General features: G+C 37.8%; 1 protein-coding gene across 3 annotated transcripts in view; it reads right to left on the minus strand.

Annotated features, from left to right (window-relative positions):
* The window catches only part of PTPN12 (protein tyrosine phosphatase non-receptor type 12), a gene marked incomplete at both ends in the record, with an annotated part of 82,733 nt that overhangs the window by 17,488 nt on the left and 48,723 nt on the right, over nt 1–16,522 (minus strand). For 2 of the 3 annotated variants that reach the window (XM_084230813.1, XM_084230812.1), the window contains 5 exons: nt 1,336–1,431; nt 1,534–1,611; nt 4,905–4,971; nt 13,549–13,691; nt 15,469–15,528. In XM_084230813.1, coding sequence (XP_084086939.1) covers nt 1,336–1,431; nt 1,534–1,611; nt 4,905–4,971; nt 13,549–13,691; nt 15,469–15,528 — 444 coding nt within the window. Of the gene's footprint in view, nt 1–1,332; nt 1,432–1,533; nt 1,612–4,904; nt 4,972–13,548; nt 13,692–15,468; nt 15,529–16,522 lie in introns of all 3 variants that reach the window. The other variant, XM_084230811.1, reaches the window with a different exon arrangement.

Below are 16,522 nucleotides of genomic sequence, written 5' to 3' on the forward strand. Positions count from 1 at the left end.
TCTTCATTTCACTTCAGTTATTGGGACTAAGTTGGTTTATATTAAGTTATCTTAGGTTCAGTGATAAAGACATAAAGGAAATTTACCCAGAAAATAGTCAAAGACCTTTAGGGGCAAGAAAGAGGAAAGAACTAAGCAGAAATGAGAAAACAGTACTTTTGTGAGGTCAGAAGTGTGATATCCACTAAGCTCTTTTAAGGCTAAAATAAGATTGAACTCCAATGAAAAAAAGGGATTTAATAGATCATGTAATTTTATTTAATAATCATGCACAAAATGACAAAATCTGATATCATCATGTCCAAAGCCAAAATATAATTCATCTGAAATCAACTTATAATTACTTAGGTGGTGTGGAAAAGAGGAGGAAATAGAATGCAATTTTTTTTTAAGTATTTTTTTTAAAGATTTATTTATTTATTTATAGAAGCACTGGATACAGTCAGAAGCGCAAGAGGGTGAGAGAATTCACCAGAGCCAGAGTGGGGAACACAACAGGCAGACTGACAAAACACACTGCTGAGGGGAGCAGTGGATGAGGCAGGAGAGGTCTGTCATGCCATGTGGGACCCTCGTCCTGTGGCCGGGGATCAAACCGGTGCTACAGAGGCTGTGGGCAGCTTCACAGCCCAGCGCTCAACCGCTGCGCCACCAGGGGAGGCCCTTTTTTTTTTTTAAGTAATTTATATTTGAAACAAAGAATAGTATTTTTGACATTAAGATATATTTTTCTGCCTATATTTTATTTAGAATATTAAACTCACACTGGTGTCATTAAATATCCATTGTAACAGAGATTCAAGCACAAAGAAGGAAAAGAGTTTAAAAAAAAATCATATTAAAAAATAACTTATGGGGCCTCCCTGGTGGCGCAGCGGTTGAGCGCTAGGTTGCGAAGCTGCCCGCGGCCTCTGCGGCGCCGGTTCGATCCCTGGCTGCTCCCCGGCCACCAGAGGAGGATCCCACATGGCGCGCAGACCTCTCCTGCCGCCCGCTGCTCCCCTCAGCAGTGTACTTCGGTCCTTCTGCCTGCTCTGCTCCCCGCTCTGGCTCTGGTGAATTCTCTCACCCTCCCGCGCTTCTGACTGTACCCAGTGCATGTATAAACAAAACAAACAAACCAACCAGCAAAACAAATAAAGCATGCCTCTATAAAAAAAAAAAAAAAAAAAAAAAAAAAATTAAAATTGAAAAAAAAAATAACTTATGGATAACATAAGATAGATGTTTCATCTTATGTTAGATGAAATACAAGGGACAATTAAAAATCTAAATATTACATTCTTGTAAAAAGAAAAGGATTTTGAAAATTAATAAGCCAAGAACCCCTACCTCTCCATCAGCAATTTTCTGGACTCCATGAATTTCATATAGTTGTAGTTGTTTTTCAAATAGTTGGGCGATAGCTCTATGAACAAGCTCGTATTGCTCCTATTAGGAAGATGAATTGATAAACAAGGGAAAATAAAACATTAAAAAAAACAACAAGGTATTATTAAAATGTAGTTCATAAAATAGAACAAAAAACCTTACCTTAGTTTGTACTGCAGAATGCCTTTGTGTCCTCATTTCTTGTATTAAATTAAATACATTAAATTCCTCTGGTATTTTCTACAACAGAGAATTTACTGTGTGAACTCTGATCAACTGCTCAAAGATGGTGAAATAGTCTTTAGCTTTTCATATAGACTTTAGACATGCTGGATAACTGAAAACATTGATTGAGCACTACCAACTGCATATCAGCACTGTGCTTGGCATTGCGGATACAAAGCATATCTCAACATTTAGTAGTTGAGCTGGTGAGCCAGAGATAATAAATGTCCAATCAAGACATGACAGCAGTGTTGGGGGAATAAAGATGTTGTGACTAACTCTGATGGATTTGTGGAGTGAAATGTGAAGGAAATATACAGAGATTTGGAAAATTAATGTATAAGTTATTTGGGGAATTGAGAAGTTTGATGTGGATAAAGGTTAAGACTGACAGAAGAGGTATGCAAGGGAGAACAGAAGGTTTCTTGGGATCAGACTGTGTGAATTCATTCTATAGGCCAGTGTTCCTAGGTTGGCTACCTAGCTGAAGTTAGGTAAAAACACAGATCCCTCAGTTACATCTCTGAAGATGGACTGTGAACCCTCCTAGACAATTTTTTTTGTACATCTGGAATTAGAACTACACAATAGGCAGCCCTGATATGAGCAGATTTTATATTCAGGCAACTTTTGTAGGAGGGAACATGAAATGTCAAGGGAGGGAAGTTGATGGGGGTATGCTAAAGCAATCTAAAAATATATATAGAAAGGTAAGCAGATTTGAGGGGCCTCCCTGGTAGCGCAGGCGGTTGAGCACTACACTGTGAAGCTGTCCGCAGCCTCCGCAGCGCGGGTTCAATCCCAGCTGGCCGGGGAGAAACCCACATGGTGCAGCAGACCTCTCCTGTCTCACTTGCTGCTCCCCTCAGCAGTGTATTTCATCAGTCTGCCTGTTCTGTTCCCTGCTGTGTCTCTGGTGAATCCTTTAACCCTCCCAAGCATCTGGCCTGTACCCCAGTTCTTGTATAAATAAAAAAACTTTAAAAAAAAATAAAAAGGTATACAGATTTGAGACACATTTCTGTGACAGAACTATTTGTTTTTTTTAGAAGTGGGGTATAGGCCAGAGTCACGGAGGGTGAGAAGATTCACCAGAGACAGTGGGGAGCAGAACAGGCAGATGTACTGAAACACACTGATGAGGGGAACAGCGGACGAGACAGGAGGTCTGCTGTGCCATATGGGTTGCTCCCGGCCAGCCGGGGATCAAACTTGCACCGCAAAGGCCGTGGACAACTTCACAGTGCTATGCTCAACCTCCTGCGCACCAGGGAGGCCCTGTGGCAGAACTATTAAAACTTGACATTTAACAAGAATATTTTGAAGTAGTAAAGAAGATAGAAGGCTTAAGTATGATTCCCAGGTTTACTCTTTGGCAGTCTTTCATAACATCAAAAGATTTCTACATCAAAAGATTCCAGGGCCTCCCCTGGTGGTGCAGCGGTTGAGCCCTGGGCTGTGAAGCTGCCCTCAGCCTCTGCAGCGCCAGTTCGATCCCCGGCCACTGGTGAGGGTCCCACATGGTGCGCAGACCTCTCCTGTTGTGCCCACTGCTCCCCTCAGCAGTGTATTTCGTCACTCTGCCTGTTCTGTTCCCCGCTCTGGCTCTGGTGAATCCTCTCACCTTCCCGCGCTTCTGACTGTACCCAGTGCTTGCATAAATAAATAAATAGATAGATAGATAGATAGATAGATAGATAGATAGATAAGCAAGCAAGCAAATAAATAAATAAATCTTTTAAAAAAAAAGAGTAGCTTAAAAAAAAAAAAGATTCCAACCCAAGGGCTAAGATTATGTTATACCGAAATCAATCAAATGGAGACATCTGTGAAAATACACAACTCCTGAAATGACTACATATTTATTTGGTTTGCTGGCATTCATTCAAATGTCTCTTTTCATCCCAATTTTAATTTTCAACTTTGTGTGAAATTGTGATAGAACTGTAGTTAAATTTTTTAAAAAGATTTACTTATTTATGTATGCAAGAACTGGGGTGTAGGCCAGAGGTGTGGGGAGGAGTGGGGGGGATGGGAAGGTTCACCAGAGATAGAGTGGGGAGCAGAGCAGGCAGATCTACTGAAATACACTGCTTAGGGGAGCAGAGGGTAAGACAGGAGAAGTCTGCCACTGAGGCGTAATGTGGTTTAATCTCCTTGCCAGGGGTTCAAACTCATGTTGCAGTGGCTGGTGACAGCTTGATTGCATTGTGTCTTTAACCCCTGCACCACCACGGAGGCCCTGTAGTTAAATTTTGTCCATTTATAAATTTTCATTTGAGTATTAGGAGATGATTACAGTTTTTGAGGAATATAAAAATAAAATTTAACTCAAGAGGATTTTTTGAGAAACTTTAAAATTTAAATATTACCTAGCAAAAGTGACAAACAGAAAGACAGGGACAAAAGGATAAAGAATAGAATGAGAAAAGAAGAAAAAAAAAGAAATTAATAGTTTATTAATACTGTTTTATGTATGACATAGATCAGCATATTCAAAGGAATCATAAAGTTATGCAGAAGTATATTTCTCCCTAATGCATAGAAAATGAACATTTACAAACCAGCAATTGAACCAAATTACATACAGCGAGGAACTTATGTTTTTACAATCTATAAGGAGGATTCTATTTTATTTATCTCTATGTCCTACATAGCATCAAACATATTTCCTTGTTAATAGCATTGGTAGCAACAACAGTAACAACATCAACAGTAGTAAAACTAAGCATTTGTTACAGGCCACACCTAGTTCTCTTCAAGAACTTTACAAATGTTAATTAGTTTAATTCCTAAGAATTATTGATATTATTGTCTTCATTTTCAGATGAAGAAAGTGTTGTATAATGAGATTAATTCAACCAAGACTGCAGAACTAGTTAACGACAGAGCCAGAATTTTAATCTGGGCAGTTTGGCTCTACTCTCATCCACTGTATCTATGATACTTCCAGGCATAAATATTTACTGAATTGACTTTATTTATACCTAAAAGAGGTACAAAAAACAGGGAAGATTCTGTATTTGGAAAAGTCAATACAAAGTTTACCTGTATCCTTAATACAGGTATTCTCATAGAACATATGGGTGCAACATGCTTATTTTATCAGTGCTGAGTACTGCATTATCTCAAGATAATATGCCCTAGAACACATTTTCACTTCCTTTATTTCTTATATAGCAAAGTTACTTGTTAAAAAAAGTAACACATATGACAAAACATATGCCTCAATTTATTGCAATTAATTATTAAATTTGAAAATCTTAAAAGATCAATTGGATATAATGCTACATAAAAATTATTCTTACCCCAGCTTTTAGTAAATTCCATGTATAATCTATGGCACAAATGGCACCTGTTCTTCCACAACCTGCACTGTGGATATAAAGTTTGAAAAACAATTTGATTTTTGTAATAAAAATAACTATAAAATAAGTGTGAATGGACACATTCATATTCAGAAGCAAAACAATCATTTCAGAAATACGTCAAAATCCTATAAATAAAAACAACTTAAAATGTAATTATGGGCAAATATTATTAACATCAGTATTAATACATTATTATTAAATTTAAGGAACTTTCAAGAGTAAGTGACTCATAGAATACCTAGGAATCCTCACTTTAGAAGTATAATTCTACCTCAGAAAACCTTGTCTAACTGCTAAAAAAATCTTACACAGATAATTTTTTTCTATTTCAAGATGGCTCTGGTGCTTCAGAGTAGAGAAGAAAACAATATATATCACTTAATCTAACATGGCATAGGAAAAATGAAAAATGCTACAAGTTCTAGAAACTATTCTGAACACCAGCAATGATTTCACCAAAATACCAAAGACCACTGATTTCCTCACACTAAAGAAACCAGTAAAATGAGACAACAGAAAATTCAGAAACAAATCTATGCATATCTATGTGATATGTATTTAATATGGATACGCACTATGAAATGGTAGATTCGCCAAAGGGGAAAGAATAAGTCATTCCATAAATTGTACCAGATGGGTTAGCTAGTAATGAAAGCAAAAACTGGATTCTTTCCTCATACCTTTACCATAAAAATATTCCAGAAGCATTTTAGGTAGGATGCTAAGGAGAAAACCTACAAAAGTGCTAAAAAGTACAGGCTAAACTTTATGCACTACTATGTTAAGGAAGAACTTTCTAAACATATCTAAGTGGACAGAAGTCATAAATAAAAAGATTCACAACTCTCACTACCTAACAATTTAGAACTTATGTAGGGCAAAACAAGCAGAATAAAAACAATGGAAAACCATGAACAACCAACATGACTACAAGCTAACATCCTTAATATAAAAGATACAGGAAGAACCTGTAATGTCTAATTATTAAGAGATGAATGCCTGCTATAAAATAATTAGCAAAGCATACAACAAGTATTTCATAAAAAATATAAATGACCATGAGGGATAAAAGTTTGTCTATTACACGGGCATTAAAACCAAGAAAGATAACAGTACAGGAAAAGGGTATGGGGAAAAGGGCACTCCCACAAACTACCAGTAGTAGGATTAATTAGCATCAATTTAGTAGACTATACATTTTAAAATATACGTTAAAATTACCATGAGAAAGTTCATGTCCTCTGACTTAAAAATTCCACTTCAAATGTCTATCATAATGAAATAATAACAGATGTGCTCAATGATTTTCCTGTAAGACTGGCCACAGAACATATAAGTGATTATTTACAATAGCTGAAAAAGGATGGGAGTGGGGCAAAAAATTAAATACCAAGAATAGAGGCAAACATATAGTACAATGCAATCATAATGTATTGTAGAAGAATATATAAAATGATTTATGAAGATGCATATGACATATTAAACAGGAAACATTCTTTTAAAGTACTATACAAACACGAAAGGACATATACTAAAGTTTTTTTTTTATTAGATAATAAATTTTATTGTTATATTCCCCATACAATTGCAGCCCCCCCATTCTGACCCCAATCCCTCCCCGCCCGCCCCCGCCCCCCTAAAAGTGTCTCTGGTTCATAGTTTTTTGTTGATTTTGATTTTCACTTTCTTATAGTTATTCATTTTCCTGGTCCCTTATTTAAGTTTTCTAGATTCCTGCTATGAGTGAGACCATCCGGTATTTTTCTTTTTCTTTTTGGCTTATTTCACTGAGCATGATCCCTTCCAGCGCCATCCATGTTGCTGCAAATTGCATGTGTTTATCTTTTTTGAATGCTGAGTAATATTCCATGGTATATATGTACCACATCTTCTTGATCCAGTCATCTATTTTTGGGCATTTGGGTTGTTTCCAAAGCTTAGCTATTGTAAAAACTGCTGCTATAAACATAGGGGTGCAGGTGCTCTTTGGAATTGATGTTTCTGTGTCCTTTGGGTAAATACCTAGGAGTGGAATTGCTGGATCATATGGAAGCTCTATGTTTGGTAGGTCCAGAAATCTCCACACAGCTTTCCACAGTGGTTGGACCAGTTTGCACTCCCACCAACAGTGCAGAAGAGTTCCTTTTTCTCCACACCCTGCCAACATTTGTTGTTGCTAGTTTTTTTAATATGTGCTATTCTCACTGGTGTAAGATGGTATCTCATGGTAGTTTTGATTTGCATTTCCCTGATGACAAGTGATGTTGAACATTTTTTCATATGCCTGTTGGCCATTTGCATTTCCTCTTCAGAAAAGTTTCTTTTTAGCTCTTCTGCCCATTTTTTGACTGGATTCTTTTCTTTGTTGTTGTTGAGTCTCATCAGCTCTTTGCAGATTTTTGTGATCAGTCCTTTATCATTAGTGTTGGGTGCAAAAATGTTCTCCCAGTTGGTGGGGTTTCTCTTTGTTTTTGTTATTGTCTCTTTTGCTGTGCAGAAGCTCTTTAATTTGATGTAGTCCCAGCTGTTTATCTTTGCCTTCACTATCACTGCTTTGGGTGATGTGTCTGTAAAGATGTCTTTGATGTGCAAATCACGTAGTGTTTCGCCTATATTTCCTTCTAGGTATTTTATGTTTTCAGGTCTTATGTCTAGTTCTTTAATCCATTTTGAGTTGATTTTTGTGTATGGTGTGAGGTAGTGGTCAAGCTTCATTCTTTTGCATGTAGCGACCCAGTTTTCCCAGCACCATTTATTGAACAAACTTTCTTTGCTCCAATGCATAGTCTTTGCTCCTTTGTCAAAGATTAGTTGACCATAAATCTGTGGGTTTATTTCTGGATTTTCTATTCGATTCCATTGGTCTGTATGTCTGTTCTTGTTCCAATACCATGCAGTTTTGATGATTATGGCTTTGTAGTATAGTTTGAAGTCTGGGAGTGTGATGCCTCCATTCCCTTCCTTTTTTTTCAGGAGAGCTTTGGCTATTCGGGGTTTTTTGTGATTCCATATGAATTTCATCAATAATTGTTCCATTTCTTTGAAGAATGACATTGAAATTTTGATTGGAATAGCATTGAATCTGTATATTGCTTTTGGAAGGATGGCCATTTTAATAAAGTTTATTCTTCCAATCCATGAGCAGGGGATGTCTCTCCATTTCTTTGTATCTTCTTCTATTTCTTTTAACAGTGTTTTATAGTTTTCTTTGTATAGGTCCTTTACCTCTTTTGTTAGATTTATTCCCAAATATTTGATTTTTTTTGTTTCAATAACAAAAGGGATGGTCTTTTTGATTTCTTCTTCTTCAGATTTATTGTTTGTGTATAGGAAGGCTACTGACTTTTGCGTGTTGATTTTGTATCCTGCCACTTTACTGAACTGATTGATGAGTTGAATTAGCTTTTCTGTGGAGTTTTTGGGGTTCTCTATGTATAATATCATATCGTCTGCAAATAGTGATACTTTGACTTCTTCTTTTCCTATTTGGATTCCTTGGATGTCTTTCTCTTGTCTTATTGCCCTGGCTAGGACTTCCAGTATTATATTGAAAAGCAGTGGTGAGAGTGGACATCCTTGTCTTGTTCCAGATCTTAATGGAATTGCTTTCAGCTCTTCACCATTGAGAATGATACTGGCTGTTGGCTTGTCATAGATGGCCTTTATGATTTTGAGGTATGTTCCTTGTATCCCAAGAATTTCAAGGGCTTTAATCATGAATGGGTGTTGCACTTTGTCGAAAGCTTTCTCAGCATCTATTGATATTATCATATGGTTTTTATATTTCTTTTTGTTGATGTGTTGGATAACGTTGATTGATTTTCGGATGTTAAACCATCCTTGTGTCCCTGGAATGAATCCTACTTGGTCGTGGTGAATTATCTTATGGATACATTGTTGGATTCTGATGGCTAAAATTTTATTGAGGATTTTTGCATCAGTGTTCATTAGGGAGATTGGCCTGTAGTTTTCCTTTTTTGTGTTGTCCTTGTTCGGTTTTGGTATTAGTGTAATGTTGGCTTCATAGAACGTGTTTGGTATTGTCCCTTCCTTCTCAATTTTTTGGAAGAGTTTGTGAAGGATAGGCACTAATTCGTCTCTGAATGTTTGGTAGAATTCATTTGTAAATCCATCAGGTCCTGGGCTTTTGTTTTTGGGGAGGTTTTTGATTACCATTTCAATTTCGCTAATTGTAATTGGTCTGTTTAGGTGTTCTATTTCTTCTTTATCTAGCTTTGGGTGATTGTAGAGTTGTAGGAATTTGTCCATCTCCTCTAGATTGTTAAACTTGTTTCCATATAACTGTTCATAGTAGTTACTGATTATTCTTTTGATTTCTGCTGTGTCCGTTGTGATTTCTCCTCTTTCATTGATGATCCTGTTTATTTGTGCTTTCTCCCTTTTTTCCTTTGTGAGCCTGGCTAGGGGTTTGTCTATTTTATTGATTTTTTCAAAGAACCAGCTCTTGGTTTCATTGATCTTTTGGATTGTTTTTTTAGTTTCAATTTCATTTATTTCTGCTTTGGTTTTTATTATTTCTTTTCTTCTACTGGTTTTGGGTTTTTTTTGTTGTTCTTTTTCTAGATCTTTGAGCTTCGAGATTAGGTTGTTTCTTTGCGTTCTTTCTTGTTTCTTGATGTGAGCTTCTATTGCTATATATTTTCCTCTTATTACTGCTTTTGCTGCATCCCACACATTTAGGATATTGGTGTCCTCCTTGTCGTTCAATTCAAAAAATTTTTTAATTTCTTCTTTGATCTCCTCATTAGTCCAGTGGTCTTCCAGTAGTGTGGTTTTTAATCTCCATGAGGTAGGAAAGTTCCTTGCCTTCTTTTTATGGTTTATTTCTAGTTTGATGCCTTCATGGTCAGAAAAGATGGTTGGTATGATTTCAATCTTGGTGTATCTGTTGATGTTTGTCTTGTGCCCCAGTATGTGATCGATCCTGGAGAATGATCCGTGTGCGCTTGAGAAAAATGTGTACTCTGTTTTTTTGGGGTTTAGTGTTCTATAGATGTCTGTTAAGCCCAATTGCTCTAGGTCCTTATTTAGAGCTTTGGTTTCTTTCCTTATTTTTTCTCTTGTTGATCTATCCATTGTTGATAGTGGTGTGTTGAAGTCTCCCACTACGTATGTGTTTTGTCTGATGTCTGTTTTCAGAGAGGACAACAGTTGTCTGATATATTTTGGTGCTCCTTCGTTTGGTGAGTATATGTTAATGAGTGTTATTTCTTCTTGAAGTATTGTCCCCTTGATCATAATGTAGTGACCATTGGGGTCTCTTTTTATCTTTTTGAGTTTGAAATCTGTTTTATCTGATATAAGTATAGCTGTTCCTGCTTTCTTTTTTGGTCCATTTGCTTGTAGGGTTGTTTTCCATCCTTTAACTTTGAGCCTATTTTTATCTTTTGTAGCTAAATGTGTTTCCTGGAGACAGCAAAAGGTTGGGTTTTGTTTCTTAATCCAGGCTGCAACTCTGTGTCTTTTTATTGAAGAGTTTAGTCCATTTACATTTAGAGTTAATATTGATATGTTAACATCTGTATTTGCCATTGTGTTTGTCTTTCCTTTGATTTTATTTATTTATTCTTTTAATAACTTTTTTTTTTTTTGGCCTTCTTTCATTGTTATTCGTCCCTCTGAGGTTCTGGCTTTAGGACTCCTTGTAGTATTTTTTGGAGTGGGGGTTTAGTTGCAATGAAATTCCGGAGTTTCTGTTTGTCTGGGAAGGTCCATATTCTTTCTTCAAAGAGGAAGGAGAGCTTTGCGGGATAGAGTATTCTTGGTTGGCATCTGTTTTCTTGGAGTCTGTTGACTATGTCCCTCCACTCTCTCCTTGCCCGTAGTGTTTCTTCGGAGAAGTCTGATGTCAGCCTGATTGGCTTTCCTTTGAATGTTATCTGTTTCTTCCCTCTTGCCAGCTTCATTATTTTTTCCTTGTCCTGGATTCTTGGGAGCTTTACTATTATGTGTCTTGCTGTATTTTTCCTTTCGTCATGGAAGTGTGGTGTTCTTCTTGCTTCTTGTATATCAATTTTCAGCTCCTTCTTCACATTTGGGAAGTTCTCTTCAATTGTCTCTTTGAATATTTTCTCTGTTCCTACTTCTCTCTCCTCTCCTTCTGGTATTCCTATAACTATTATATTTCCTTTCCTCATGGAGTCAGATAGTTCCCGAAGTCTTTCTTCATTCTTTTTCCTTCGTACTTCTCTTTCCTTTTCTGTTTTGGTTCTTTTTATTTCTGTGTACTTATTCGTTCTTCCATTTCATCAATTCTGTTTTCATTGCTTTTCCCAGAATTCTTTAGTTCTTCCATTAATTCTTTGATCTCCTGCATTTCTTTTCTTCCCTCTTTAGGGACTCAATTTCTTTCTTCTGATCGTTGATTATTTTTCCCTTATCATTGTTTTCCTTTATGACTTCTGTCAGTTTTTTAATCAGGGCAATTTCAAATTCTCTTTCTGGAAGGCTCAGAAGTTCTTCCAAGTTACTGACGTTGCAATCTGGGGGCTGGTTTTCTTTTTGTGGTGTGCTTTTTCTCTGGAGAGTTGCTAGGTTGCGTGTGGTTCTTCTCCTCCCTACTGTCTGTTTTCTAATTTGCCGTATGCGTTGGGACACTGTGTTGTTGGGACTGGCCGGCATCTTGGGTGGGCTTCTCTGCTCCCCTCTGGTTCCTCCAGGAGTCATCTGTCAGTTTCAAGCAGTCTTTACTGGAGAAAGGTCCCTGTTCTAAAATGCCGATGTGGGGACACACTCCCCTGTGCGCCTGGTCTGCCCTGGCGGTGGGTTCCTGCTCCCCCTCTGGGCTTGGACTGCAGGCCAGAGGGGGTCTGGCGTGGGCGAACTTCCCCCGCTCACCTCTGGCTCCTGAGGAAGCCTTCTGCAGGTAGTCTTTACTGAAGAAATGTCCCTGTTCTAAAATGGTGATGTGGGACACACTCCCTGCGCGTCCGGTCTCAGGCACACTCTTCTGCGCGCCTGGTCTGCCCCGGCTGTGGGTGCTCGCTCTCCCTGTGGGCTCAGACTACTTGTTCGGAAGGGGCCCGGTGTGGGCTAACTCCCCAGCTGGCCACTAGCTCCTTCAGGAGCCTCTGCTGGCTTCAAGTTGCTAGGTGGCGCCAGAGATCTCTCCTAGAGCCCTTGGGGAGCTGATTTTCCACCCTGTGGGACAGGGAGCAGAGCGAGGATGGTAGGGTACACCTCAACGGCTTTGGGGTGCTGTGTCTGCCTTGTGCCCCATCGTCGTGGGGAACCCACGCCCCTAATTTCGTGCCCCGGGTCTCAGTTCCAAAGCCCTCAGTTCCAGGACGCGGGCTGTAGCCCAGATCAGTGGCGCGGGAATGGCGCCTTTTGAATCCCGCTCCCCTGCCTGGGCGCCTGGTTCCTGCTCACTCAGGGAGGGCCTCCGTGCGTCTCCCCGCAAGCCTGGGTCGCAGGCGCGGGGACCTGGGCAGCTGCGATCCAATCCTGAACCGCGTTTGCTTTTCAACCGCATTGCTTTCCAGAGCGATCCGCGCAGCTTTTCCGTGCAATCCAGATCCGCATCTGCTTTTCCAGCGCGCCGCTTTTCACGCAAGCTTACGGCCCGGGGCTGTGTGCTGGTGCTGGTCTCCTCCTGGGGGGCGGGGCTCTCTTTAATGGTGCGCCTGGAGCTCACCTCCGCGGCGATCCTGCAGGGTTCTCCACAGCTCCCGTTCACGGGATGTGGTGGCTGAAATAGTTCCTTTCCACTCACAGTCCCGCTTGCTGCGTCCTTTGTTCTTGTTGGCCATTTTGGTTTGTTGTTTCCCTCCTCTCAGCTGGTCGGAGAGTGCCGACTCTGTGGGCGGGGGAGGGGAGCAGGGTTCTGCGCTTTCCTCCCTTCTGGTCCTCTTTTATGGCAACTTTCTTCTTCGGGCAGTTTGCTGGAGTCGTCCGTTTATCTTCCGTGTCCCAGTTCTCACTGGGACCTGCCGCTTTTCCTCCCTATTAACTTTTTTTAATGGGAGATCTTACTCGCAGAGTCTTCTCGCCGCCATGTTGCTCCGCCCCCTCGACATATACTAAAGTTTTAACAGTGGTCATCTCTAGTGGAATTGTAATATTTTTCAATTAATTAAACCAAGTTTTTAAGTGATTCCCACATTTCAACTAGCAAGTTACTTTTCTGGCCCATAAATTAAGAGCAGTCCTTTAGTGTTGCTAACATGGGCATTACAATCAGACTAACTGGGTAAGAAAACTACTACTAATGGCTTCCATCTCCATTAAAGTCTTTTATATAGATAACCAGTAAAACTCTAAGTCTGAGAAATTCCAATTACTTTTTATTATAACAAATGTGAATGCAAATAACAAGCCACTTAAAGCGGATATATTGATAGTTTTATGAAATATACACTGTAAGTGTTTTGAAGAATCTAATGTAAAATAAAACGAAACAGAGATTGCCTCAGGATTCAGATAGCTTTTACTATTTGTAAATCCTTATAGTAAACTATCTAGTGAAATTCCAATAATTAAGTTTCAAAATACCATATATCATCCATATTATAACATCACCTATGTCCCAAAGTATTTAAATATCTGAAAAATTGTGTACCTGCAGTGAATACAAATAGGCACATCTTCATGTTCTTGGTATTTTCTCATTAAGCTTATCATGTCCAAAATAGAATCAAATGATGAGGGAACATCATGGTCTGGCCAGTTCACATAATGAAACTGATATAGCCTACGAGATTCCTTCAAAAATAACAGAAATTCAGCAATTATTAAAATATACTTTCAAACTTTTTACAAAAATGCTGCAGCTATCACTTTACTGCCATTTCTAAGATATTTGTATGGTAGTTAGCATTGTCTTAAAAAAAACCCAAGTAGTTAATAATCTATATTTACTTAGTATCACATGCCAAGTATTGATGTGGGCTTCACATGTAAAATTTATTTAATCCCAATGTAATAACAGAAGAAGGTATTGTTAACACTCTCCTTGTTCTGTAGGTAAGGAAACTGAAAGAGAAAGATTAACTTACCTAACATTTCACAGCAAATGAGAATAACTGTGGCATCTGAACCTTGGTATCTTACTTTCAAGGTGTACACTTTAACCTTACACTATTGATACTCTCTAATCTATACTACAAATGGAAGAGCAATATATCACAAGCATTGTATCAACATGCATTGTAATTAGAAGATAAAAAGATAAACTGAAAAAGAAAATTATAGACAAACCTGCCTAATGTCAAATTCACTTGCTGATCTGCTATTCTATGCATGGTGTAGACCTCCCACCCCATGGCCTTCCAATCTCCTAACTCTTTGGTCTGGGAGTTTTAAACTATTTTCATAATAATACGAAGGTGCCATTTGCCCTTTTCATTTTCATTCTCTCATGAGTGTACAGAAAAGTCTTTCAAAGACTGCATGACTTATGATGTCATCACTTCGACAGCTAATTGAATGTATGCTTCCCACACTGTTTTAAAATAATTTTCTCAGTTTTAATTTCAAATGTATTAAATACTGAAAGATACGGCCCACATATACAAAAGTTCTTGGGCATCTTCAATAATTTTCAAGAATATAAAGAGTCCTGATTCGACATGCTTTGAGAATGACTATAGATGTTTAACAGAAAGATCACTTCTACTTCAAGTTCTAGTTCTGCCATTTACTGAGTAACTTTAGCTAAGTTAATTTACTTCTCAAAGACTCTACATTGTCCTCCATGTACACCGGATATAACTATGTCTACCATTAGAAGGACTGAGCTGCATGAAACACAAATGAAATTCAATAGGGTATTTGTCATATTATTATACATAAAAATTTTAGCAAGCTTAGTATAATAAATGACTCATCAAAGAGATATCATGTTTAATTGTAAACAGAAAGGTAGGAGGTTGTTTACAAATGCACTAGTTGGGAGAGAATAGTGCACTTCCAGCCAACCTGAAATACCATAGTTAAAAAATTAAGATAATAAGAATAGTGATGAGAAAATAGTTGACAGGCATCGCTAATGGCAGTAAGATTTTTTCCTTGATTCCTTGCCACAGGAATTTACATAGCTCTGAAATAAGTCAAAGGTCTCAAAATCACTATCTAAAAGAAGATTTATCTTTGATGGTGATTTGTCTCTTTGTAAAAAGTTTTAAACTAGTAGAGTGGGTAATAATTATGTAAGGAATGTCTTGATTCCTACAATTGAGGAAAAATAATAGCAGCAAATAACTACTCCAAATACAGTAAATTTAATTAAAGGAAAGTTGTTTTATGTTAAGTTAAAATTGATATAAATAAATTATCTCATTTGATAATTTTATTATCTAATTTGATAATCTTAAGGCTCAAAAGACCAAATAAAACACTGCTCTTTGATTTTCTTGCTCATTATTTTATATAACCAAAACTAACAAATGTCCATAACTATGTAAGATAGATAATATGCTATTTATACAGCTTCTCTTTAAAAACTATTCTTGGTAATTGTCTGTAAAAGGCAAATACTTACATTTTGAAATTCAAGTAACAGTGTCCTAATAAAGTAATCTGTTCTTGCTTGTTCAGCTTCCTAAATAAAGGGAACACTTGTTATAAATAAATAAAGAGAACTATAACAAAAACATATAATACCAAAAAACCACAATATAAATCCACAATATAAAATTAACCTTTAAAATTCCAGATTTACCTAGTATTAGAAAAATAACCACCCTAAAAGTTCTCAACTAAGTTTAATACTTTAGTTTTTTCTTTTCTGAAATGCCTCTTAACCTATTATTTAGCTAAGAAATCTGTCATCCAATAAAATATGTGCAAAATAACCACCATTCTCAGAATCACATAAAAAAAATTCAAACAAAATTCATTCCTCTGTATCTAACACCATGTTCATCTTTTCTATCTTTCTGTAAAGCTGCGTTTTTCCCAACCTAACACTAAACTCTCAATTAAATGGATGTCAATCTGGGAAGGAAGTGGATACAATCAGAAAGTAACAAATTATTACTTCAGTTGATGACAACATAACCATCTTAAAAAAATCTCAGTGTCATTTAACCGAAGTACTCGAATGAATACTCTATCTACTTTTCATTAAACAAACTATTCTCTTATTTTTTTTTAAGATTTATTTATTTATACAAGAACTGGGGTAGAGGCCAGATGCGCGGGAGGGTAAGAGGATTCACCAGAGACAGAATGGGGAACAGAATAGGCAGACTGACAAAATACACTGCTGAGGGGAGCAGTGGGCGAGACAGGAGAGGTCTGCTGCGCCATGTGGGATTCTCGCCGGCCGACCAAGATCGAACCTACTCTGCAGAGGCTGCAGACAACTTCACAGTGCAGTGCTCAACCGCCTGCGCCGCCAGAGAGGCCCCCAAACAAACTATTCTTTTTGTCACGTTTGTTAAAACCACAAATAGCGTAGGACGATAACTGTCAAGAGCAATAAGGTGTGCTGTTTTATTAATTAAAAGGATGTTCAATATCATTTCTGCTTTAATTTTTAACTGAGAAGAGGGAATCCTGGCGCAAGGGGTTAAGACACAGCACTATGAAGC

This window comes from Talpa europaea, assembly GCF_964194135.1.
Source record: "Talpa europaea genome assembly, chromosome: 3".
Classification (NCBI taxonomy): Eukaryota; Metazoa; Chordata; class Mammalia; order Eulipotyphla; family Talpidae; genus Talpa; species Talpa europaea.